Source organism: Loxodonta africana, chromosome 2, assembly GCF_030014295.1.
Source record: "Loxodonta africana isolate mLoxAfr1 chromosome 2, mLoxAfr1.hap2, whole genome shotgun sequence".
Lineage (NCBI taxonomy): Eukaryota > Metazoa > Chordata > Mammalia > Proboscidea > Elephantidae > Loxodonta > Loxodonta africana.
In genome coordinates this window covers 23253531-23281156 of record NC_087343.1, presented here as the reverse complement: position 1 = coordinate 23281156, position 27626 = coordinate 23253531, and the positions used below count along the sequence as shown (strand labels likewise).

Here is a 27626-nt window from a genome sequence, read left to right as displayed (position 1 = left end):
AGGCTGTTATGGAATGCCTTAATTAATTTCATGGCAAATATTAACAGGTCTCTTAATTATATTTTTTGATCGATTAGTTCGCTTATTCACTTACGAGGCTTAATCACACACCTATACCGTCAGGGGTGGAAGGAAAACAGTATTATTCTCATATATTATCCTAATGAAAATTGACTCACATGCATTGAGCATGAAATTAAAAATTGTCTATTTTTTTGGAGAGATCTTTCAGAAAAAGTCTGCAGTACCTGTTATTTGTATGGAGACTTTGGTTCATTCGATAATGATACTTATTTAGAACCCTGGGTACTAGGTGGGTGTTGACAGTATGAAGGCCTGGTGGTGAAGCAGGTGAAGAGCTTGGCTGCTAACCAAAAAGGTCAGCAGTTTGAATCCACCAGCGGCTCCTTGGGAAGCCTATGGGGCATTTCTACTCTGTCCTATAGGGTTGTTATGAGTCGGAATCGACTTGACTACAAGTTTGGTTTGTTTTTTGTGTTTACAGTGCAATGGTTAAGAGCTCAGCTGCTAACCAGAATGTCAGCAGTTTGAATCCACCAGCTGCTTCTTGGAAACCCCACAGGGCAGTTCTATTCTGTCCTATAGTGTCGCTATGAGTCAGAATCAACTCAACAGCAATGGGATATTTTTAGTTTTGGTGTTTGCCGCACTGTGAGAGAAAGAAACAACCAGCACTTATTATTCGGGAACTTTCTCATAAAACAGACTCAAGGTTTCCTAGAGAGAAACCTTCTTAAGAAACATTAAAACAAGTAATTTTTATCATCTGTTTGGTCTGTCATGTGACACTCAAGCATCCAACACTTTTGTATATTGCCTTATTTCATTATCATAATAAAAATAAGATGGAGGTATTACCTCAATTTTACATGGAAATAAAACAGAGAGATATCAAACTATTGAGGTTATAAAGCTAATAAATTATAGAGGTGTTATTAACATCAGATTATATTTAGTTTCAAAACGAAAACCACTCTTAATTCTCTTACTATTACTCAATACAGTCTTCATACATATGCTGGACCCTTTTGAAAACAAATTACCCCATAGTTCGTTTTTACATTCTGAATTAATCAAGATCAGACGTCTATAACTTACTGCATGCACAGGAAATGAATGTAGGGTATTTTCAGTTACTTGAAAGAGATTACTTCCTCCCAGTTATCTGAAAATTGAGAGATTTGTTGTTCATAAATCCTCTTACTCATTTCTTCCTGCCTCTCCATGTATTTCAAGAATTCAGTGCATGTATACTGTTCTCTGATAATCCAAACACTGCTGCCATTTTTTCCTGTCTGTGCATCCTGCCTTCAAAAATGTACTGTGCCCTGAACTTTCCCCATCAAGCACCTGTAGCCATCCTGCCTGCAAAAAGGCAACCCCACCTGATAATTATATTCTCTCGTTCATTTAGTTAAATGCTGTGATTTAATCAACTCTCATTCCTCACCCAAGAATATTTTAAGTAAGATCATATTATTCAAATGTAACACAGTACATAATACAAAAAACCAAACCCATTGCCATCAAGTCGATCCCAACTCATAGCAACTGTACAGGACAGAGTAGAACTGCCCCATAGGGATTCCAAGGAGCAGCTGGTGGATTCGAACTGCTGACCTTTTGGTTAGCAACCAAGCTCTTAACCACTGCACCACTAGGGCTCCAAAACAGTGTATAGAGGTGGTAATATTTACTGGGACATTGATGCATGGGTAAGAGAGGGGACTCCTTTTTGCTGCCTATCTGAAACAGGAAGCCTTTTTTTTTCTTTCTTCCTGTCTTTCCATTCTGGTAACCAATACCAGAAAAACAGTTGTCTTCGAAGTGCCACACCACTTCTGAGAGATTACCCGAACCAGATCTAAGATGTCTGTCTGTCTACCTACCTACCTACCTACCTACCTATTTATCATCTATCTATCATCTATCTACCCAGTGCTGTTGAGTCCTATTCATAGTGACCCTATCACCTATCTATCTACCTGTCTATCATCTATCTCTCTCTCTCTATCATCTATCTCTCTGTCATCTCTCTCTCTCTATCTCTCTCTCTAATCTCTCTATCATCTATCTATCCTTCCTTTCCTCCACCCACCCACCCATCCACCCACCCACCCACCCGCCCACCCATCCATCCGCCCGTCTGTCCGTCCGCCCGCCCGCCCGTCCATCCGTCCCTCCATCTATCCATCCATCCATCTGTGTATCTATCCATCTGTCTATCTATCTGTCTAACATAATGCGGTATTACTAATTTTTATATTTTCTAGATAGTCTGTCATGCACATCTGTCTAGTTAACTGTTACATATCCTTCATGACTGATCAAATACCACGTCCTCTCTGAAGTCTTCTGTGTCATTCCTGCAATACAATTTTACACTCTGACCCCTGATTTTACTTTCTGGGTATATGAATTTGCAAATACTTTTTCTTTTTTTGCTACCTGTTTCCCAAATAAAATTATGTGTCTATTTAATGACTCTGGACATGCTATTTTCTCTCTCTCTTTTTTTTCTTTTATATATATCTTGTTCCTTTTTGCACTCCTTCAATGTATTTTTTTTTTTTAATGAAAGGATAAAGCCCCATATATTTTCTCCATTTATTTAAAAGAATCTTATAAATAGTGCTCAATATACCTAGATTATATTAACTAACTTACACTAACTAGCATCTTAATATTGTAGAAATTTCTCCATCACTCTGTCCCTCAGGTTCCTCATCTGTAAAAAAGGGCTATTAATATTACATATCTCATGCAATTGTTTTGAGTATTTAATGAAATAATACTTAAAAAGCACTTGAAGCCCTACCTAACGCACCTTAAGTGATCAAAAATTGCTAGCTGCTTTTATTACCTTTTCTATATGTATTTCTTCTCTGTCACACATGATGGAAACCCTGGTGGCATAGTGGTTAAGTGCTACAGCTGTTAACCAAAGGGTTGGCAGTTCGAATCCACCAGGTACTCCTTAGAAACTCTATGGGGCAGTTCTACTCTGTCCTATAGGGTCACTATGAGTCGGAATCGACTCGACGGCACTGGGTTTGGTTTATTTTGGTTTTGGTCACACATGAAATTATCCCAGTACTCCCAGGTGTATAATAAATGGGAAAGTAAAACTTGAAAAATATCTTTAAATGTCATATCCAGTTACATATCTTCTATTCTCAATTTGGAAAACCTGGTGGTGTAGTGGTTAAGAGCTACAGTTGTTAACCAAAAGGTCAGCTGTTCGAATCCACCAGGTGCTCCTTGCAAACCATATGGGGCAGTTCTTCTCTGTCGTATAGGGTCATTATGAGTTCAAATTGACTTGACGACAATGAGTTTTTATCCTCAATTTATGCTGGTCCATTTCTGATAGCTATGGACTGAAATATTTTTTTTTTAATTATTAAAATTCCATTTCCTCATGTTTTATTGTTAATCCCCATTAGGATCTCTGTCAACTAGATGAATGGTTACTTAATTTTATATTTGAGGTATGTAAAATGTATTACCAAATATGTCAAATGAATATTAGTTGCAAAAACATATATTAATAACTAAATTCATAAAATATTAATATGTTTTGTTTATTTTTGAAGGTTTGTGAAAAGAAACAAATGGATTTTTATTATTAAAACATTTGAAAAAACCCACAGACAATATTGTATCTTTTTGTTTCATTTGTTTGATAAATGGCTTTATGGACCCCTGTCACTTCTTAATTTTAACCAATAAGCATTGGATGATTCTACATTTAATCTCCCCAAACTGTTATAGTTTCTTTTTAAATTTCTATTTTCCCTTTTTCTGAGTTTTTATTTCAATCCCTGGGCAGAAATCCAAAGGTACTTAAACAGAGCTATTTATTTCTACTTGAGCCAAAATTCAATTGCAATTCCACGAATAAGACTCCTTGGATCCAAGCATCCCACAATATCTAGTCCTACCAGCATAGATTTCCCAAGAGAGTGAGGTCACATGACAACTAAAAGGAAAATAACATAAATCTGAGAATGCACACCTAGACCATTACATCTACCATTTTCCTATTATCGATTTCTTTATTCATTTTTATAAATTCAAATAAAAAGCATATTTATTCTAAAAGCATTCAACTACTGATGCTAGCAATTACATCAGGAAGCCCAGTGTGAAACATCTGAAGGGCAGACGATGCTGTGATAATGATACTGCATATTTTCAGATTCTTCATTTAGTTTATAAACAGAAGAAATATTATTTATAATGATGCTGTGTATTTTCAGAATCTTTATTTGGTTTGCAAACAGAAGAAACCTCCATTTTCCTTCCAGCTGACAGTTTGATGTGATCAGTTTTCTAAAGTGAGGCCTATGCTGCCATGTTTCATAGGGGTGTACTGATAGTGACATAATCAGAGCTTTCCTGAACTTTGAGGTCAAATAATATATTTCAGTTTCAGGTCCTCTAACTTTCTTCTTTCACCAACATAAACGGCAACTATACACTTGGACCTCGCCAGATGGAGCACACAGAAATCAAATTCACAACATCTGTGGAAAGAGACAATGGAAAAGCTCAATATCATCAGTCAGAACAAGGCCAGGGGCCGACTATGGAACAGACCATCAATTGCTCATATGCAAGTTCAAGCTGAAACTGAAGAAAATCAGAACAAGTCAATGAGAGCCAAAATATGACCTTGAGTATATCCCACCTGAATTTAGAGACCATCTCAAGAACAAATTTGACACGATGAACACTAGTGACTGAAGACCAGATGAGTTGTGGAATGACATCAAGGACATCATCCATGAAGAAAGCAAGAGGTCACTGAAAAGACAGGAAAGAAAGAAAAGACCAAGATGGATGTCAGAGGAGACTCTGAAACCTGCTCTTGAGCATCGAGCAGCTAAAGCAAAAAGAAGAATTGATGAAGTAAAAGAACTGAAGATTTCAAAGGGCCTCCTGAGAAGACAAAGTATTACAAAGACGTGTGCAAAGAGCTGGAGATGGAAAACCAAAAGAAAAGAACACATTCGGCGTTTCTCAAGCTGAAAGAACTGAAGAAAAAAATCAAGCCTCGAGTTGCAATAGTGAAGGATTCCATGGGGAAAATATTAAACGACCCAGGAGGTATCAAAAGAAGATGGAAGGAATACACAGAGTCATTATACCAAAAAGAATTAGTCGATATGCAACCATTACAAGAGGTGGCATAGGATCAGGAACCGATGGTACTGAAGGAAGAAGTCCAAGCTGCTATGAAGGCATTGGCGAAAAACAAGGCTTCAGGAATTGATGGAATATCAACTGAGATGTTTCAACAAACAGATGCAGCACTGGAGGTGCTCACTTGTCTGTGCCAAGAAATATGGAAGACAGCTTCCTGGCCAAATGATTGGAAGAGATCCATATTTGTGCCTATTCCCAAGAAAGGTGATCAAACCAAATGTGGAAATTATAGAACAATATCATTAATATCACACGCTAGCAAAATTTTGCTGAAGATCATTCAAAAATGGCTGCAGCTATATATCGACAGAAAACTGACAGAAATTCAGGGTGGTTTCAGAAGAGGACGTGGCACCAGGGATATCATTGCTGATGTCAGATGGTTCCTGGTTGAAAGCAGAAAATACCAAAGGATGCTTACCTGTGTTTTATTGACTATGCAAAGGCATTTGCCTGTGTGGATCATAACAAACTACGGATAACACTGCGAAGAATGGGAATTCCAGAACACTTAATTGTGCTCATGAGGAACCTTTACATAGATCAAGAGGCAGTTGTTCGGACAGAACAAGGGGATACTGATTGGTTTAAAGTCAGGAAAGGTGTGCGTCAGGGTTATATTCTTTCACCATACCTATTCAATCTGTATGCTGAGCAAATAATCTGAGAAGCTGGACTATATGAAGAAGAATGGGGCATCAGGATTGGAAGAAGGCTCATTAACAACCTGCATTATGCAGATGACACAACCTTGCTTGCTGAAAGTGAAGAGGACTTGAAGCACTTACTGATGAAGATCAAAGACCACAGCCTTCAGTATGGATTGCACCTCAACATAAAGAAAACAAAAATCCTGACAACTAGACCAATGAGCAACATCATGATAAACAGAAAAGTTTGAAGTTGTCAAGGATTTCATTTTACTTGGATCCACAATCAACAGCCATGGAAGCAGCAGTCAAGAAATCAAAAGACGCATTGCTTTGGGCAAATCTGCTGCAAAGGACCTCTTCAAAGTGTTGAAGAGCAAAGATGCCACCGTGAAGACTAAGGTGCGCCTGACCCAAGCCATGGAATTTTCAATCACATCATATGCATGTGAAAGCTGGACAATGAATAAGGAAGACTGAAGAAGAGTTGACGCCTTTGAATTGTGGTGTTGGCGAAGAATATTGGATGTACCATGGACTGCCAAAAGAACGAACAAATCTGTCTTGGAAGAAGTGCGGCCAGAATGCTCCTTAGAGGCAAGGATGGTGAGACTGCGTCTTACATACTTTGGACATGTTGTCAGGAGGGATCAGCCCCTGGAGAAGGACATCATGCTTGGCAAGGTCCACGGTCAGTGGAAAAGAGGACGACCCTCAACGAGGTGGATTGACACAGTGGCTGCAACGATGAGCTCAAGCATAAAAACGATTGTAAGGATGGCGCAGGACCGGGCAGTGTTTCGTTCTGTTGTGCATAGGGTCGCAATGAGTCGGAACCAACTTGACGGCACCTAACAACAACAACTTTCAGATACAGAAACAGACTTGCTTAGGATGTAACCAAAATTGATCAGTTTCTTGAAAACAAGTTAATAACAATTAACTTTAGATGATATAACAACCAGATTGCCAACTGTTTATATTATAAAGAATGCTATCTTTTTCCTATGACAAGGTTTCTCACATCTCCAAAGCAGTTCAAATCCTTAGCATCAGACTTCTTGGAAAAGAGACATTATCGGTAGGTTATTTTATGGTTTAGACTCACATCAAACAAAGTAAAAGAGTTTCAAGGTAGAATGGCATCATGCTTTGGGAAAGCCCAAAGGCATATCTCTTTCCTAATGCCCTGTAGTGTCTCGATTTCATTTCTCTTCTCTGAATAAGCTTTGTTTTACACCTAATGGAAACCCTGGTGGCATAGTGGTTAAGAGCCACAGCTGCTAACCAAATTTTGGCAGTTTGAATCCACCAGGTGCTCCTTTGAAACCCTGTGAGGCAGTTCTACTCTGTCCTGTAGGGTCGCTATGAGTTGGAATAGACTTGACAGTAGTGGGTGGTGGTAGTTACAAATAAATTTTGTTCTTTAAATTCCTTTTTCATACGGATGTTGTTAGAACATTCAGTGCACAGCAGTCAATTCCTTGTTTTGATCACCATGTTTTAACTTGCGTCATTCTTAAGTGGTGGTGGTGTTAGGTGCCCTCAAGTTGCTTCCGACTCATAGCAACCTTATGAACAATAGAAGGAAACACTGCCCTGCCCTGCACCATCCTCACAATCATTGTAATATTTGAGCCCCTTGCAGATGTTGTTTTCTCTAAATGAGCTCCTTGAGTTCTTGGGATACTCTGTGCTCTCAGTCTAAATAGTACTATTAACATCTTTAGCAGCCATGTTTGTGTGTGCAGTTGTACCACAGGATATTTTAAGATTTCACAGTTTGGCAATATTTCTCACATAGACTGTTAACACATTGTGTCTTGTCAGAGGCATGGAGTTGTAGTGCAATTACACTTATACTCTGTTCTAGAAAGTGTGATGAATTTAGTAATATCTGCATCACAATAACTTGTCCTGTATATGCCTTTATTCAACTTCTGAGGTTTTTTTTTTTTTTTTTTTTTCATGGTCCAATGGAAACCTGGTGGCCCAGTGGTTAAGAGCTTGACTGCTAACCAAAAGGTCAGCAGTTTGAATCTACCAACTGCTCTTTGGAAACCCTATAGGGCAGTTCTACTCTGTCCTATAGGGTTGCTATGAGTTGGAATTGAATCAATGGCAATGTGTTTAATGGTTATAAAGGAAGGAGTGCCCCCGTTACTGTCAATGAAAAATCCCTACATTTGTGTTCTGGAGCCCAATCCTCACCTTTGCATGGGCTTTACTTTTTTAGATATCCTTTCTCTTTTAAGCTATCATTTTCTTCAGCAAAGACATTGATCAATACCTCTCATACCATTAGAAAAAAAATTCTTGAATCCACTGTTCTGATGACCTAAAGCACTATTTCTGTTATCTTCATTTTCAAGAAAATTTATTCAATAGTGTCCAACGTTTACATTCAATATATTCTTAAGTCTATTCTGCCATGAGTCAGAATCAATTCAATAGCAACTGGTTTACCTCACTCACCCTCCTAGCAGATTTTCCTGCAGGAATCAACTCCTTCCTTGAGATAGCCTCGTCTCTTGTTTTCCAAGCCTCTCACTCTCTCGGTTTTCCTCCTTCCTAGGGATGCTTCACTTCTTTTGATTCTGGAATGCACCTTTCTTCCACATATGCTGGTCCACTTTAGAATTCAAAATATTGGTGAACTTTAGAGCTCAATTTTTGACTTCTGTCCATCTTGCTATTCATCCCTTTTGTGATTATAATGTTCCCATTACTTTAAATTATGCTAGTTTATCTCAAATTTATATTTTCTGTTCAGAAAGTACTCAAGTATCACACCTATGTCTAATTCTTTGCAGTGTATGCCATATGTTTATTTAAGTGACATTTAAATTGTAATATGTCAAAGTTCTTGATTTCTCCCTATTTTTCCTTAGACAGGGTTTGCATAACCTACCTCCTAGCTATCCACCCCAGTCACTCCGTATAGCCACATTGACCCACATTTGTTTATTGACCAAGTTGAGCCTTTTCTTTGCTTTGGATCTTTGCACTTTGATTCCGTCATTATCAAATATTCTTCCTCCAGCGCTTGTCACAAAATCAGTTCATTTTAATGTTTCAGGCCTAGATGATATGTTATTTAAGTTGAGATTAAGGAAGAGGGAAGAAGTATTATGGAGAGAAGTGAATACACTTCTTCAACAGTTTAGAACAATTATACAAAATGTAATGACTACTAATTATATTATTTATTCATATTTATGTTCATTAGCTATTGAATAATATTGTTGTTATAGTGCCATCAAGCTGGTTCCTAGTTAAAGAGACTACGGACAACAGAACACTGTCTGGTCCTGTGCCATCCTCACAATTGTTGCTATGCTTGAGCCCATTGTTGCAGCTACTGTGTCAATCCATCTTGTTGAGAGTCTTCCTTTTTCCCACTGACCCTGCACTTTACCAAGAATGATGGTCTTCTCCAGGGACTAGTCTTCTTGATAACATGTCCAAAGTATGTGAAATGAAGTCTTGCCATCCTTGCTTCTAAGGAGAATTCTGGCTATACTTCCTCTAAGATACAATTACTCATTTTCTGGCAGTTCATGTCTTAGTTTTCTAGTGCTGGTATAAGAGAAAAAAAAAAAGTTTTTTTTTTTTTTTTAATACTATAAATGGATGGCTTTAACAAATAGAAATATATTCTCTCACAATTTAGGAGGCTAGAAGTCTGAATTCAGGGTAGTGGCTTTAGGGGAAGGCTTTCTGTCTCTGTCAGCTCTGAAGGAAGGTCCTTCTCTCCATTCAGCATCTGTGGGCCTGACATTCCTTGGAGATCTCCATGTGTCTTTGCATCAATCTTCCCCTGGGTCTAGGAGGATCTCAGCACAGGGACCTATATCCCAAAGGACACACTCCACTCCCAGCTCTTCTTTTTTCATGGTTCTTCTAGGTGGTTTCCCTGGTGTGTGGCCCATATCACCTTTTATCTTACAAGAGATAAAAAGAGAGAGAAGTGAACACAGAGAGAGGGACCTCAGTATCACCAAAAAAGAAGAGCCAGGAGCAGACATGTCCTTTGAACTCAGGGTCCCTGACCTGAGAACCTTGTAGACCCAGGGGAAGGTTGATGCCAAGACACATGGAGATCTCCAAGAGATTCCAGGCCTACAGATGCTGAAAGGAGACAAGGATCTTCCTCCTAAACTGTGAGCTGAAAGAGAGAGAAAGCCTTCCCCAAGAGCTGGTGCCCTGAATTCAGACTTCTAGCCTCCTAAACTGTGAGAGAATAAATTTCTGTTTGTGAAAGTCATCCACTTGTGATATTTCCATTATAGCAGCATTAGATAACTAAGACAGAATTTGGTGAACTTGATGAATAACACAGAACCCCAAAACTTAGAGCTCCAAAAAAGTCATTTATAATCATAGTGTATGTGTCTGTGAGTCTGCTGAGGGTCAGCTGAACTAGGCTGTCTTTTGGCAGCTCTGCTTATTGTAGATGTACTCAGTGATGCATTGACTAGTTAGCTCTGGCCTAGGCTTAAGCACCTTAATTAGGACAACTCTGCTTCATTTATCTCTCATTCTTTTTCTGGGGCCGGTGGACTAGCCCAGGCATGTTCATCTTGTGTCAATAGCAGAGGGGAAAAATACTAAGTCTCATGAACCTAGGCAAGAAATGGAAATCAATGGCTTTCATCTCATTCTATTGCCAAAGGAACTCGCAATCCAAATGTAATGTGAGACAGCCCTAAAAAGTTTCATAAATTGCAGAGAGAAGATTGTGGGTAATATGCAAACTACCTTATGTTTATTTATTTTCTTATCCTTTGACTAAACAAGTGTGCTAGGTGATAGATATGCAATGGTAATTAGTTGAAGTTTTGTTTTCCTTCTTATATTTATCTTTAAATCACATCTATAACAAATATCCAAGGTGAATTCATCTCTGACCTGTCCTGTGTGATCCAAAACTTATTCATACATGTAGCAATATGACATTTTATGATAGGTTTAATTTTTTTTTTTTTGCTCAGTATACAATAATCTTCTGAATGGCAGTGAGCAGCAGATTTTTTTTTCTATTACTTTATTAATCACTATATTTCTACTGCCTCGTTTTATTCATGGAATGTGGTAAAGAGTTTTGTTTGATTTGTTTTGTATTTTTAATTAATAATGGAGCTAATCATTAATTAAGACTGACAGATAAATAGTGGAAGTGAGTTCTATATTGGTTCCATGTAGTTCTTACTGACACAAATATAGAAATTAAAAATGTACGTTTATATTTTATAAAAAAATACACATTTATATTTATATATTTAATTAAATATCTCCCTTGGTTCAGTTTTGTTTTCTTCACTATAGCATCAAGTACAAAGAAACTTTATATCTTTTTTTTTCTCTAGATACTTCATTGACTACAGTGCTGAAGACGACAGATTTTTCAACATTGGTGCCAATACTGGTATCATTAAGACTACAAAGATTCTTGACAGAGAAGAAACTCCATGGTACAACATCACAGTTGCTGCTTCAGAAAATGGTAAACCACTTTACTGTATGTATCATAATAAAAGAAGCCACTTGCTTATGAAACTGATACTGAGATTTCCTTGAGAACAGAGCTCTTACTGTTATAATTTTTGATGCCAATGTCTAGCATAGTGCACAAAGTGTAGAAAATACAATTAATCTTTGTCTGATTCCATCTAAAAGTCTTATGTCATTCCCATTACTTTAATCCCTGTATGTTGTTGTTGTGTGCCATCTAGTCGACTCCAACTCATAGTGACCCTATAGAACAGAGTAGAACTGCCCCATAGGGTTTCCAAGGAGCAGTCGATGGATTCGAACTACTGACCTTTTGGTTAGCAGCCTGAACTCTTAACTACTTCGCCACCAGAGCTCCTTAATCCCTGTAGAGTGGCAGAAAATTGATGCCACAGAATACTTAGTCACATCCCTAGGTCAAGGGTGTTCCGCTTACTTCCTGAAAGTGGTACTTGCTTTGCCTTGTCACTATGCCTTACCCAAGGAATCAAGGAGTTAGAAGAAGGGTACTTTATATGCAGTAGTTTAAATGAAAAAGTGAAAATCTTTAATTGCACTTGGTGAATTTATCAATAAGACACCACTACACAAGCTTCAATTAACACTTATAAAAAGTATTTAAAAAAAAAAAAGTGTTGCCGTCAAGTAGATTCAGACTAATAGCAACCCTATAGAACAGAGTAGAACTGCCCCATAGGGTTTCCAAGGAGCAGCTGGTGGCTTTGAACTGCTGACCTTTTGGTTAGCAGCCAAGCTCTTAACCTGTGTGCCACTGTAGACTTCAATAAAAGAATAGCTCTTGGAATTTCAGCAGACAGTTGTGAGCATTCTGAAGGAAAAGTGTATGATATAAAGCCAAGGAAGACTACTGTTTCATTTTCATCCAGAATATTATATTTTAGTAAATATCTACATTCACGAAAAACATAAATATCAATACAGGTAGGTCCCTACTTATGACAAGCCTTGTGCAGATGACTTGGTCCTAAATCGATTCTGACACAAGTTGAATACCTCATTTTTTTTAAGTCTTCATTATTATTGTCTTCTATTGTCAGTGCCTTTTTTTTTTTTTTTAAATCCAATCTTTATTTGTGTTTGAGGGTTGGAAACATTACATATAAAGGTACAGATGTATTTTATACATACATACATATTATTAACAATAAGATATACAGAAAAATTTAAAAAAAAAAACTGTTGGAAGTATGATTTTTCTTAACTTGAGTGCATAGTAAGTCAGGGTCTACCCGTAATTATCTCAGAATTCAAAAAGGTGAACAGAACCATGTTCAAATGAAATTAGAAGAAAATGGATCTATGGTCATGACAATAAAATCATTATTTCAGCAAGTAAGCTGGATTACCAATTACTCCCATTTTATAATTGTATGTAGAGATTAGATATACATTTAGGAAAAATTTCCGTATATTCATGAGAGAACCATAAAAACTAAAAAGTGTGAACATGGTAAAATAGTTCTATATCATGGCACTGTGCCTTCTCTCTTTTCTCAAGATGATCTAGAACTTAAAAAAAAAAGGTTTTTAATAGCTTCATTGAGGTATAATTTACAAAGAATACAATTCACCCATATTAAGTGTACAATTAAATGGCTTTTTTTAGAGTTGTGCATTCATCACCATTATCAGTTTTTAAACATTGTAATTATCTCCCAAAAGAATTTCCAGAATTCCCACACCTTGTAATCACCACTTCCAACTCTCAACACCTCTCCACAGCCCTGTAAAAAAAAAAAAAAAAAAGGCAGCCATTAATCTTTCTGTCACTATATTAAAAACAAAAAAACATTGTCATTGAGTTGATTCCAACTCACAGCAACCCTATAGGCCTATAGGACAGAGTAGACCTGCCCTCATAGAGTTTCCAAGGAGAGTCTGGTGGAATCGATTTGTTGACCTTTCGGTTAACAGCTATAGCTCTTAACTACTGTGCCACCAGGATTTCCTCTGTCACTTACAGATTTGCTTTTTCTGGGCATTCCATGTAGCTGGAATCATGCAGTATATGGTCATTTGTAACTGGCTTCTTTCACTTTGCATAACATTTTCAAAGTTCATCTATGTGGTGCTGTGTATCAGTACTTAATTTCTTTTTATTTCTGAAAACTATCCCATTGTATAGATTTACCACATATTATTTGTCTGTTTATCATCTGATGAACATTTGGGATGTTTCTACATTTTGTCTATTGTAAGTAATGCTGCTGTGACCTTTGATGTACAAGTTTTTGTGTGGGCATATGCTGAGTCGTATGGAAACTATTGAGGAAGTACCAGACTGTTTTCCAAAATGGCGACACCATTGTACATTCCCACCTGTAGTATATGAGGGATCTAGTTTCTCCACATCATAGCAAATACATGCTATTATGTCCTTTTTTTATTGCAGCCATTCTGGTGGATATAAGGTGGTATCTCATTGTGGTTCATGCTGTCTCACGATGTTCTGTGTTACCAAACAATAATAATTATTATAACTCAGGTTTTAATATCCTACCTGGATTTTCCATGTTTTCCCATCTGCAAAATCAGCTCAAGTGGCTTCTATTTAGATTATTTTTTCAACATAATAGTCTCACCAAAAATAAGCAGCATTCACTAATTACTTTTAAATGGATATTATAAAGAGTCTATGAGTGAGTTAATTTGTGATAATTTTGGTTCATTTTAGTTGTTAAAATAACCAGGCTAGGAGTGTAACTGCCTTGTCTTAAGCCAACCAAAGACAATGCATGGCTGTCAAATAATAGGGGTTCAGTAAAAATTAGTTGAAAAATAAATGAATGAATGGATTTATATATCTAAAACAGTGGTTGAGCATATCCTTCAGAAAATTTGTATAGTACTTCTTGAAAACATACTCCTGAAATAGAAGATGGAAGGGAAAAAATCACCAGAGAAAGGGATATTTGTCTATCAGAGACAATAAGAACTTCTTTTAAAAAAACTTCGAGTTCAGCTCCTGAAGTATTTCTATCATAAACCACATTTTACATTGTTTCTTATTCACCACTTCACTGCAAATAATACTTAAATGAAGTAAAAGTTCATTTAAGAATATATATGAGTTCATATACATAATTAAAACTACATTATTTGCAATCGTTACCAAAGGAAATGCCTCTGTGTTTTGTTTTGTTTTTTTTCCTCTAAACCAATGTCATAAGTATACTTAGCAGGGAAAATACGTACTACGTGGCAATATTACAGGAATTGAGTTAATACCTGTCTACTAAGTAAAACAATATAGTAAACAGTAAAATATTGAAGTTTATAGATGGTAATAAGAAAAAAGCTTTAGAGACCATCTCAATGAGCATTACTAAAATATAATTTAATCCTAATCATAAACAGGTGTATATAAAGAGTAAGTACTAGTTAAGGTTTTATAGCCATGCTGGGAGCCTGTATTTAGCAAAGTGCACATTTCTGCACTGATTGCTCGGCTTAAGTGCCTGTTAAATATGGTTGGAAACCTTTCCTTGTGCAATCGCTTGTGAATCTTCACCTCAACATCAGCCAAGTCATCTAAGTATTTTCTAGCATATTGTGTTCTAGAAATGCAATTGATACTTGTCCAAATCTTTTTTTTTTTTTTTTAATCTTCTTAATGTACCAGCTTCTGAAAAGACTTTTGTTCTATGGATTACATTTAGCACTTGATGTTTCAGGGTGTTTTATTAGCTTACCTAAGGGTTGTGGCAGGAAGAGAAAGGTCCCCACGCTGGGCAGATAAAGCAATGCACTAGGATATAAAAGAATGAGGACAAAAAAATTCTGTGCAAAGGAAAAAATGGTGTCTCTTCCTCCCAGTGCACAGACATCATGCCAGAGAGCACATGAGATGTCATAACCAAGGGAGAGGCCTGTGAGCACGCAGGCAAGGCCTAGACATGATGCAGATGTCATTTACATGGCGTTTGCCTCTGCCTTTTATTTCCATTCTGAGATCCTAGGTGATTTTTCCTAAGGCTCTAACTCTGGCTACACATCACATACCTGAATAATTTTCAGTTTTTCTGAAAAAGCATTCACTACCCAATGCCCATCCCAATATACTGAGGTTCAACATTTCTTGCCACCACTTTTCTGTCAGTTTGCCATACTGTGGTGGCTTATGTGGTACCATGGTGCTAGAAGCTATGCCACTAGTATTTCAAATACCAGAACGGTCACCCATGGTGGATAGGATTCAATGGAGCTTCCAGATTAAAACAGGCTAGAAATGAGGACTTGGCAATCTACTTCTGAAAAAAAACTGGCTAGTGAAAACCTTATGAATAGCAGTGGAACATTGTCTGATATAGTGCTGGAAAATGAGCCCCTCAGGTTGGAAGGCATTCAAAATATGAATGGAGAAGAGCTGCCTCCTCAAAGTGGAGTTGATCTTAATGATATGGATAGAATCAAGATTTTGGGACCTTTGTTTGCTGAGGTGTCATGACTCAAAATGAGAAGAAACAGCTGCAAACATCCATTAATCATTGGAATATGAAATGTATGAAGCATGAATATAGAAAAATTGCAAGTCATCAAAAATGAAGTCGAATTCTTGAAGATTGATATCCTAGGCATTAGCGAGCTGAAAAAGACTAGTATTGGCCATTTTGAATCAGACAATCGTATGGTCTGGTAGGTTGGAATGACATATTGAAGAGGAATGGAGTTGCATTCATTGTCAAAAAAAAACATTTAAAAAGCTGTCCTGAAGTACAGTGCTGTCAGTGATAGGATAATATACATATGCCTACAAGCAAGACCAATTAATAAGATTGCTATTTAAATTTACACACAAGGTGCTAATACAAAGAAAAATAAATTGAGGATTGTTACCAACTTCTGCAAACTGAAACTAATCAAACATACAATCAAGATCCATTGATAATTACTAATATTTGGAATATGAAAGTTGGAAACCAAAAGGAAGGATAGGTAGCTGGAAAATATGACCGTAGCAACAGAAACAATGCAGGAGATCACATGATAGAATTTTGCAAGACTAAAGACTTATTCATGGCATATACCTTTTTTCAACAACACAAACAGTGTCTATACATGTGGACTTCACCAGATGGGATATGCAAGAATCAAGTTGGCTACATCTGTGGAAAGAGATGATGGGAAAGCTCAATATCATCAATTAGAACAAGGCCAAGGGCTGACTGCAGAACAGATAACCAATTGCTCATATGCAAGTTCACGTTGAAGCTGAAGAAAATTAGAACAAGTCCATGAGAGCCAAAGTATGTCCTTAAGTATATCCCACCTGAATTTAGAGAACCTCGCAAGAATAGATTTGACCGAAGACCAGGTGAGTTGTGTAATTACATCAAGGACATCATGTGTGAAGAAAGCAAGATGTCATTAAAAAGACAGGAAAGAAAGAAAAAAAACAAAACAGGTGTCAGAAGAGACTCTGAAACTTGCTCTTGAACTTCAAGTAGCTAAAGCAAATGAGAGAAATGAAGTAAAAGAGCTGAACAGAAGATTTCAAAGGGCAGCCCGAGAAGACAGAGTAAAGTATTATAAAGACATGTGCAAAGACCTGGAGTTCGAAAACCAAAAAAAAAAAGGAACTGAAGAAAAAATTCAGGCTTCGAGTTTGCAATATTGAAGGATTCTATGATCAAAATATTGAATGATGCAGGAAGCATCAAAAGAAGATGGAAGGAATACACAGAGTCACTGTACCAAAAAGAATTGATCGATATTCTGCCATTTCAGGAGGTAGCATATGATCAAGAACTGAAAGGATGGAAGGAAGAAGTCCAGGCTGCACTGAAGGCATTGGCAAAAAACAAAGCTCTAGGAATGAATAGAGTGCCAACTGAGATGTTTCAACAAAAGGATGTAGCACTGGAGGTGTTCACTTACCTATGCCAAGAAATTTGGAAGACAGCTACCTGGCCAAGAGACTGGAAGAGATCCATGTTTGTGCCTACTCCAAAGAAAGGTATCCAGGGGAATGCAGAAATTATTGAATAATATCATTAAATATCATATGAGTAAAATTTTGCTGAAGATAATTCAAAAATGGCTGTAGCAGTGCATTGATAGGGAACTTTCAGAAATTCAAGCTGGATTCATAAGAGGACATGGAAGGAGAGACATCATTTCTGATGTCAGATGGATCTGGGATGAAAGCAGAGAATACCAGAAAGATGTTTGCTTGTATTTTATCAACAATGCAACAGCATTTGGCTATGTGGATCATAAATTATGAATAACTGTGGGAAAAATGGGAATTCCAGAATACTTCATTGTGCTTATGCAAAACATATACATAGGCCAAGAGGCAGCCATTTGAACAGAACAAGAGGATACTTCCTGGCTTACAATCAGGAAAGGTATGTGTCAGGGTTGTAATCTTTCACCATACTTATTCAGTTTGTATGCTGAGCAGATAAACTGAGTAGGTGGACTATATGAAGAAGAACAGGCATCAGGATTGGAGGAAGACTCATGAACAACCTGTGTTATGCAGATGACACAACCTTGCTTACTGAAAGTGAAGAGGATTTGAAGCACTTATTAATGAAGATCAAAGACCACGCCCTTCAGTATGGATTACACCCCAACATAAAGAAAACAAAAATCCTCACAAATTGACCAATAAGCAACACAATGGTAAGTGGAGAAAAGGTTGAAGTCAAAGATTTCATTTTGCTTGTATCTACAATCAATGCCCATGGAAGCAGCAGCCAAGAAAACAAATGACATTGGGCAAATCTGCTGCAAAAGACCTCTGTAAAGTTTTAAAAAGCGAAGGTGTCACTTTGAGGACTAAGGGCACCTGACTCAAGCCATGGTATTTTCAATCACCTCATATGCATGTGAAAGCTGGACAATGAATAAGGAAAAAAGAAGAATTGATGCCTTTGTGTTATGGTGTTGGTGAAGACTACTGAATATAGTATGGACTTAATAAATTTCCTTGGAAGGAATGATGGTGAGTTTGTCTCACATCCTTTGGACTTGTTATCAGGAGGGACCAATCCCTGGAGAAGGACATCATTCTTGGTAAAGTAGAAGGTTGGTGAAAAAAAGGTAGACCCTCGATGAGATGGAAGGAATGCACAACTTTTTCTGTTTATAGTGGCTGCAACAATGGGCTGAAACATAGCAACGATTGTTAGGATTGTTCAGGACCGGCTGGTATTTTACTGTGTTGTATGTAGGGTTTCTATGATTTGGAACCGACTCAGTGGCACTTAACAACAACAACTTTTCTTGAGATAAGACTTGATATTTTAAATTCTAAGTCTGTGGTTCTTAAATTGGGATCACTACAGATGTAATAATGCAGATCCTTAGGTCCCACTGCTGATCTACTGAACCTGAAACTGTCTTTCTGGCCCAGAAAGCTGGGTTTTAGTAAGAATTCAAGGTGACTTTTATGCTAAAGGAAAACTTGATGGTATAGTGGTTAAGAGCTAAGACTGCTAACCAAAAGGTTGGCAGTTTGAATCGACCAGACACTCCTTGGAATCCCTTTGGTAACCTTATGCTAAAAGTTTAAGAACCATACCATGCTAAAAGTTTAAGAGCCATACTAAAGTTTAAGGACCATTATCCTATGTAATTCTTATGCTTTTTAGGGTTGAAAACATTATTGCCAATAAAAATGTTATTTATGTCATAGCTCCCTTTAGTGCTAATCCCATGTGGATATGCACACATAGACACAGACAGACACACAAACATCCTGAATGTTTATAAGAAATAAAGTCCACATGGAATACATATGGCTTTGCTAAACAAAACTCAGCCCTCTCTAATCCTCTAAAAATTGTGTGTTGTACTTTTAGTCATAGACCTTCAAAGAGGCCATCTTCTTCTAATAATTTTAACCTATAATAATTTTAACATTTTCATCTTTCAATACCCCTTTTCACTCTCTTCTGTTTTATAAACACCCATTTCTTTCCAAGAACTATTTTAAATGTTATGCATCTGTGAAATCTTTCTCAACTTCTCAGGCAAGTTCTGTGGCCCCTTCTCTTCTACATTCTAATTCAATGCATGTCTTAAGTATTGTTTTTATTATATTTTATTGTCATCTTTTTTTTCACCTCTATTATACTGTGGGCACCTCAAGTTTAGGAATCAGGTCTAACTTTGTTTATCATAGTATTCCTAAACACTTATTAAATTTCCTGGCACCTAGAATTTTGTTAATAAAATGTTGTTAAATACATGAATATTCTTTCTCAATTCTCCACCTACCTTATCTGCCCATGAACTTCATCACTCATTGTACAACTCAAAAATCATTAAGCTCTGTATTTCCCATTTTACCCAAAATATCTTATTTCTTCTTGTTCTGTGCACTAAGTCAGAACTTATTTTGCCTGACCTCTTAACCAAAATAGGACTCTGCCATTCATTGTTTGCTTGCAAATATTCTTCAAACAGAGCCAACATGAAGATGTTACCTTATTCGTACTTCGAATGAATATGAAAGGTCCTACTGTCCACAGAGCGTGCACATTAAAAAGCAGCAACAAGAAAAAGAACAACAAAACAATGGGTACCTTGATTTGAGTATTTATTTAAGAATTTTGTTTCAAACATCTGTTCCACTTTTTCTGTGTCCATAAACCAAAGTTTACCACTTCTATTTTTATTGAATTTTTCTCTTTGTCTCTCAAGAAAATACATTCAAAGATTAGAATCCGCAAAAATCAAATTTAATTCAATTGTTAATTTCTAGTGATAACAATTTAAATTTATATTTGATGAATTTATTCACTATTGTATTTTAACCTGAAATTAGTTTTTGTTAACATCTGTTTCTAACAAGGAAACCCTGGTGATGCAGTGGTTAAGCGCTACAACTGTGAACGAAGAGGTTGGTAGTTCAAATCCACCAGGCTCTCCTTGGAAACTCTATGGGAGCAGTTCTATTCTGTCCTATAGGGTCACTATGAGTCAGAATTGACTCAATGGCAGTGGGTTTGGGTGTCTAACAAAACAAAACAAAACAAAAAAATTACTGCAGAGTGGGGGGTTTTAAGTCCTTGAAACATCTAGATATTATCGTACTATTGTTAGTGTGCTTATTTCAATATATATAATTTATCTTCTACAAATGTGATTATATTAACAATTCCCCTTAGCAAACAAAAGTACCCTAAATAGTACTTTTTCCTTAACACACAAAAGGAATAGCATTAAAACAATAACGAAAAAGTATTGCTTTAACCAATGATCAAAAGTAGTAAAATAAAATACATTCCTTAACATGTTTATACATGTATGTATCAGTGTATAGTGACTGAAAATATCATTAAATGATATTAACTAACACAGTTTTGTGTATATGTCTATTTTTTCAAAGCTCTCACTTTCTCAATTAAATAATTTTGGCAACTTTGTCAAAAATCAGTTCATCATATATATCTGTTACTCTTTTATGGACATTTTATATTTTGTTCCAATTATCTACTTGCCCATTTTAATGCTAATGACAAACTACCTAGGTTACTGTACTGCTATAGAACCTGATAGCAAAAGATGACCAACCATGCTTATTTTTTCCCCAGTTGATTTGGTAATTCTCAATTTTGTGCATTTCCTTATAAATTTTAGAAACTGCTTGATAATTTCTACTAAAAGCAAGCAAACGTACATACAAGACAAAAGGCTTCTGAAATTTGAATTGGAATTGGAATAAGATCTGTAGTAGATTAGTTGGTGGACCGTTGACATTTTAGGACTGAATCTTCCAATCCATGAAAATGGCGTATCTCTCCATTTACTTAATTATTCTTTGATTTTTCTCAATAATATATTGTAGTTATCATGTAGAAGTTTTATACAATATACCTCTAAATATTTTATGAGTTTTTAAAGCCATTGTAAATAACATATACTATATTTTAAATTTTTACAAATATTTATTAGAAAAAGATTTATTTCAATAGTATTTTAAAGATTTTGAAAATCTCTTGACATTGTTCACAATATAATTAATGTGTTAAATAAGTGATACTATTTCTTTGCTCCAAATTTAAAGTCTCAATGTATGTCACTTTTTTTGTTTAAAAGTCAGGTTACTAAGGAATAATTTACGTATTAAAATCATCGCACTTAAGTATAAAACTTGATAAATTTTAAAAATGCATCCAGCCATCTGAGCACCACCACAGTCATGATATAGCACCCAGGTTTTATAGGGACATTTGTTTTTATTTCTCTTAGATAAAAAGCTAAGAGTGGGGTGTCAGGTCACAAAGTATGTTTAACTTTATGAAAACATACCAACTTGTTTTCCAAAGTGGCAATACCATTTTGCCTTGCCATCAGAAGCTGCTCCACGTCCTAGACATTGTCAGTATTTCCCCCCAGCCTAGTAACCGAGATTTCATTTTTGTTTTAGTTTGCATTTCACCAGATTATTGGAAATGAACATCTTTTCATATGCTTATGTGCAGTCTGTATATATGCTATGGTCAATTCATGCTAAATTTTACACCTTTTAATAAAATTGTTGGGATTTTTATTATTTTGGAGATTTTAATATATTATGGGTATATGACTATCAGATATGTTTTACAAATATTTTCTCACATATTGTAGCTTATCTTTATATTTTCTTAATAAACAACATATTCAAAGACTTACAGAGATTTTGCAAGAGCAATTTTTTATATAGTATAATTTATCTTTTTTTTTTTCTTTTATGGTTCTTGATTTCTATGCCTTTTCTAGAAAACCTTTACTAAACCCAAGGTAACACAGTTTTAGCTTATTTTTCTTATATATTTAAAGTTTGAGGTTTACATTTTGTACTGTTGTTCTTAGATGCCATCGAGTCACTTCCAATACATAGCACCCTATGCACAACAGAACGAAACACTGCCCGAGCCTGCACCATCCTCACAATCCTTGCTCTGCTTGAGCCCATTGTTGCATCCACTGTGTCAATCCATCTCTTTGAGGGTCTTCCTCTTTTTCACTGACCCTCTACTTTACCAAGCATGATGTCCTTCTCCAGGGACTGATCCCTCTTGATAACGTGTCCAAAGTATATAAGATGTGGTCTCGCCATCTGTGTTTTTCAGAAGCATTCTGGCTGGACTTCTCCCAAAACCCATTTGTTCACTTTTTTGGCAGTCCATGGTATATTCAAGATTCTTTGCCAACACCACAACCTGAATTTCATAGCAGTATTATTGTCAGATAATTTAAAACATATCATGGTATTGGTTCTTTATCTGCTTTCTGAAACAAATTTTGTTTGATTAGTATTATGTCCTTCAAAAATGTTTAATAAAATTCACCAATGAATTTACCATTGTGCATGGGAGGTTTGTTTCTTTTTTTATTTTGTTCGTTTTTGGTAAGGCATATTGTTTAAATAAAATAAAATTTAAAAAATTATATGTCTATTTAGACTTTGTGCCTCAGTTTTGGTAATTATTTTTTAATAAGTCTATTTATTTTTAATGTTAGTTATTTGGGCTTAATGTTGTGTATGTATTTCTCTTTTTACTATATTTGTAAAATCCATGAAAAGTCTCACTTTTTACATATGTTATTGATAAGTTTTACATTTTTAAAAATTTATTCAAGGGTTTATCTTGTTCTATTTCTTTTCAAAAAAGAACCATGTTCATTGACTTTCCTCTATTGTTTGTATATTTCTACTTAAATGATTTGCATGCTTTCTTTTATCATATCTTTATTTCTAGTGTTTGCTCTACTCTTTCCATTGTTTATATTTGCCATTATTCATGAATAAATATTTAGATAATTTATATTGTATTTGTCAGTTATTAGGTGTCATTGAGTCTGTTCTGATTCGCAGTGACCCCATGCAAAACAGAACCAGACACCGCATGGTTCTGCACCACCCTCACAATTTTTGCTATGTTTGAGCCTATTTTTGCAGCCACTGTGTCCATTCTCATTGATGGTCTTCTTTTTTTTTTTTTTTTTTGCTGTCCGTTTGCTTTACCAAGCCTGATATCCTTCTCTAGGGACTGGTACCTCCTGATAACATGTCCAAAGTATGTGAGATGAAGTCTCATCACACTCACTTCTAAGGAGCATTCTGGCTGTACTTCTTCCTAGACAGATTTGTTTATTCTTCTGGCTGTCCAGAGTGGTGTTGGCTGAGAATTCAGTATTCTTAGCCAACATCATAATTCAAAGGCATGTATTCTTCCTTGTTCGTTTTTCATTCTTTTTTCTTCCTTTTTCATTGTCCATCTCTTGCATACATATCAGGCAATTGAAAATACCATGGCTTGAGTCTTTTTTTGGGGGGTCAAGTGCACTTTAGTCCTCAAAGTGACGTCTTTGCTTGTTAACACTTTAAAGAGGTCTTTTGAAGTGAATTTTCCCAACGCAATACATCGTTTAATTTCTTGACTTCTGCTTTGGTGGACATAGATTGTGGATCCAAGTAAAATGAAATCCTTAACAACATCAATATTTTCTCCATTTATCATAATGTTACTTAGCGGTCCAGTTGTGAGAATTTTTTTTTTTCTCTTGATGTTAAGGTGTGATCCGTAATGAAGCCTGTAGTCTTTGATCTTCATCAGTAAGCACTTCAGTCTTCTTCACTTTAAGCTTGTAAGGTTGTATCATCTTAAACTGAAGCTTGTTAATGAGTCTTCCTTCAATACCGATTCTACATTATGCTTCATATAGTCCAGCATCTTGGATTATTTACTCAATATACAGATTGAAGACATATGGTGAAAAGATATGACCTTGCCATACACCATTCCTGATTTTAAAACATCCAGTATTCCCTTGTTCTGGTTGAATGACTGCTTTTTGGCCTATGTACAGGTTCCACGTGAGCACAAGTGTCTGGAATGCCCATTCCTCCCAATATTATCCATAATTTGTTATGATCCGAACAGTTGAATGCCCTTGCGTAGTCAATAAAACATATGTACACATCTTTCTGGTATTCCCTGCTTTCAGCCAAGGTCCATCTGACATCAGCACTGATATTCCCCTTCTAAATCCAACTTGTATTTTTGGCAATTTGCTGTCAATATTCCGCTGCAACTGTTTTTTAATTATCATCAGCATAATTTTACTTTCATGTGATATTAATGATACTGTTTGATAATTTTCATATTCAGTTGGATCACCTTTCCAACAAATATGGGAACAAATATGGATCTCCTCCAGGCAAGTGGCCAGATAGCTATCTTCCAAATTTCTTAGCATAAACAAGTGATCACTTCCTGCACTGCATTCATTTGTTGAAATATTTCAACTAGTACTCCATCAATTCATGGAGGCTTGTTTTTTGCCAATACCTCCAGTGCAGCTTGGACTTCTCCTTTAGTACCATCAGTTCTTGATCATAAACTACCTTCTGAAATGGTTGGATGTCCACTAGTTCTTTTTGGTACGGTGACTCTGTATATTCCTTCCATCTTCTTTTCATGCTTCCTGCATCTTTCAATATTTTAAAATATCTTTCAATATTTTACCCGTTTGTTATGTTGTTGTTAGGTGCTGTAAAGTGAGTTCTGACTCATAGCAACCCTATGCATAACAGAACGAAACACTGCCCAGTCCTGAGCCGTCCTTACAGTCATTGTTATGCTTGAGCTTGTTGTTGCAGCCACTGTGTCAATCCACCTCATTGACAGTCTTCCTCTCTTCTGCTGGCCCTGTACTTTGACAAGCATGATGTCCGTCTCCAGGGACTGATCCCTTTTGACAATATGTCCAAAGTATTTAAGACTCAGTCTCGCCATCCTTGCCCCTAAGGAGCATTCTGGCCACACTTCTTCCAAGACAGATTTGTTCATTCTTTTGGCAGTCCATGGTATTTTCAATATTCTTTGCCAACACCACAATTCAAAGGCATCAATTCTTCTTCAGTCTTCCTTATTCATTGTCCAGCTTGCACATGCATGTGACTGAAAATACCATGGCTTGGGTCAGGCGCACCTTGGTCTTCAAGGTGACTTCTTCACTCTTCAACACTTAAGAGAGGTTCTTTGCAGCAGATTTGCCCAATGCAATGCGTCTTTTGATTTCTTGACTGCTGCTTCCATGCCTGTTGATAGTGGATCCAAGCAAAATGAAATCCTTGACAACTTCAAACTTTTCTCTGTTTATCATGATGTTGCTTATTGGTCCAGTTGTGAGGATTTTTGTTTTCTTTATGTTGAGGTGCAATCCATACTGAAGGCTGTGGTCTTTGATCTTCATTAGTAAGTGCTTCAAGTCCTCTTCACTTTCAGCAAGCAAGGTTGTGTCATCTGCATAATGCAGGTTTTTCATGAGTCTTCCTCCAATCCTGATGCCCCATTCTTCATATAGTCCAGCTTCTCAGGTTATTTGCTCAGCACACAGATTAAATAGGTATGGTGAAAGATTACAGCCCTGATGCATACCTTTCCTGACTTTAAGCCAATCAGTAGACCCTTGTCCTGTCTGAACAACTGCCTCTTGATCTATGTAAAGGTTTCTCATGAGCACAATTAAGTGTTCTGGAATTTCCATTCTTCGCAGTGTTATCCATAGTTTGTTATGATCCACACAGGCAAATGCCTTTGCATACTCAATAAAACACAGGTAAATTTTTTATTTTTAAACATCCTTCTGGTATTCTCTGCTTTCAGCCAGGGTGCATCTGACATCAGCAATGATATCCCTGTTTCCATGTCCTCTTCTGAAACCGGCCTGAATTTCTGTCAGTTTTCTGTTGATATATAGCTGCAGCCATTTTTAAATGATCTTCAGCAAAATTTTGCTTGTGTGTGATATTAATGATATTGTTCTATAATTTCCACATTTGGTTGGATCACCTTTCTTGGGAATAGGCATAAATATGGATCTCTTCTAGTCAGTTGGCCAGGGAACAGTCTTCCATATTTCTTGACATAGACAGGTGAGCACTTCCAGCACTGCATCCGTTTGTTGAAACATCTCAATTGATATTCCCTCATTTTGTCCATAGAATCCTTCAATATTGCAACTTGGGTCTTACATTTTTTCTTTGGTTCTTTCAGCTTGAGAAATGCTTAGCATGTTCTTCTCTTTTGGTTTTCTAACTCCTGGTCTTTGCATATGTCATTATAATACTTTGTCTTCTCAAGCCTCCCTTTGAAATCTTATGTTCAGCTCTTTCACTTCATCGTTTCTTCCATTCACTTTATCTACTCAATTTTCAGGGTCTCTTCAGACATTTATTTCATCTTTTCTTTCTTTCCTGTCTTTTTCATAACATTTTTCTTTCTTCATATATGATGTCCTTGATGTCATCCCACAACTCATGTGATCTTCAGTCATTAGTGTTCAGTGTGTCAAATGTATTCTTGAGATGGTCTCTTAATTCAGGTGGGATATGTTCAAGGTCATTCTTTGACTCACTTAGACTTGTTTTAATTTTCTTCAACTTCAACTTGAACTTGCATATGAGCAATTGATGATCTTTTTCCACAGTTGGCCCTTGGCCTCATTGTGACTGATGATTTTATGCTTCACTATCATCTCTTTCCATAGATGTAGGTGATTTGATTCCTGCTTATTACATCTGGTGAGGCCAACATGTATAGTAGCCGTTTATGTTGTTAATTTCTGTTACTAAGAGATGTTAAATTTTGTTCTGGCAGGCATTTAATTTACTAACAAATCATGCCCATTGTTTTTAGGCTCAATTTTATGCTTTGTTAAGGCATGTGTTGAATATTTATCTACTACTGAGACCTTAGTAATAAGGTGCATCCTTTCTAGGTTCTTAATTAAATGCCCACAATGTTCAGCAAACTTGTAGGAATTCACTGTCTTATTGTAACTCCTATGTCTTTCAGCTATGTGCAACCTATAGAATTTCTATTCCATTTGGAACTCCACAGTACCTTTTCTCTGCCAGTGCTTTAAGGTTCTTGCCCTGTGCATTTACAAATTAGATTTTTAGTGAAGACTCAAAAGACTTTGCTGTAGATTTTTGCAGCTACTTCTTTGTGCAGTGAACTGTCCCCAGTACCTCAACCCCAATAATTCCAGTCATCCCAGGATTTCTGCATACCATTCTCTGTCCCTTATATCAATGAGACCATTGTTCTTTTTGTGGATTTCACCTCTCAGTGCCATGGACTATAACATTGCCTTTAAGCACAACACCGAAGGAAATTCCCAAACTAAGCTTGTGTGTTAATCTTCTCACAGGGTGCCTGGTTTGCACCGTCTGATGTCAATATCTGCGAATAGTTTGTT

The 27626-nt window shown here is 36.5% G+C and overlaps 1 protein-coding gene across 4 annotated transcripts in view; it reads left to right on the top strand.

Moving 5' to 3' along the window:
- The window catches only part of CDH18 (cadherin 18), a 390041-nt gene that overhangs the window by 301413 nt on the left and 61002 nt on the right, over positions 1–27626 (top strand). For all 4 annotated transcript variants that reach the window (XM_003407876.4, XM_064270825.1, XM_023545398.2 and 1 more), the window contains one exon: positions 11252–11388. In XM_003407876.4, coding sequence (XP_003407924.2) covers positions 11252–11388 — 137 coding nt within the window. The remainder of the gene's footprint in view (positions 1–11251; positions 11389–27626) is intronic.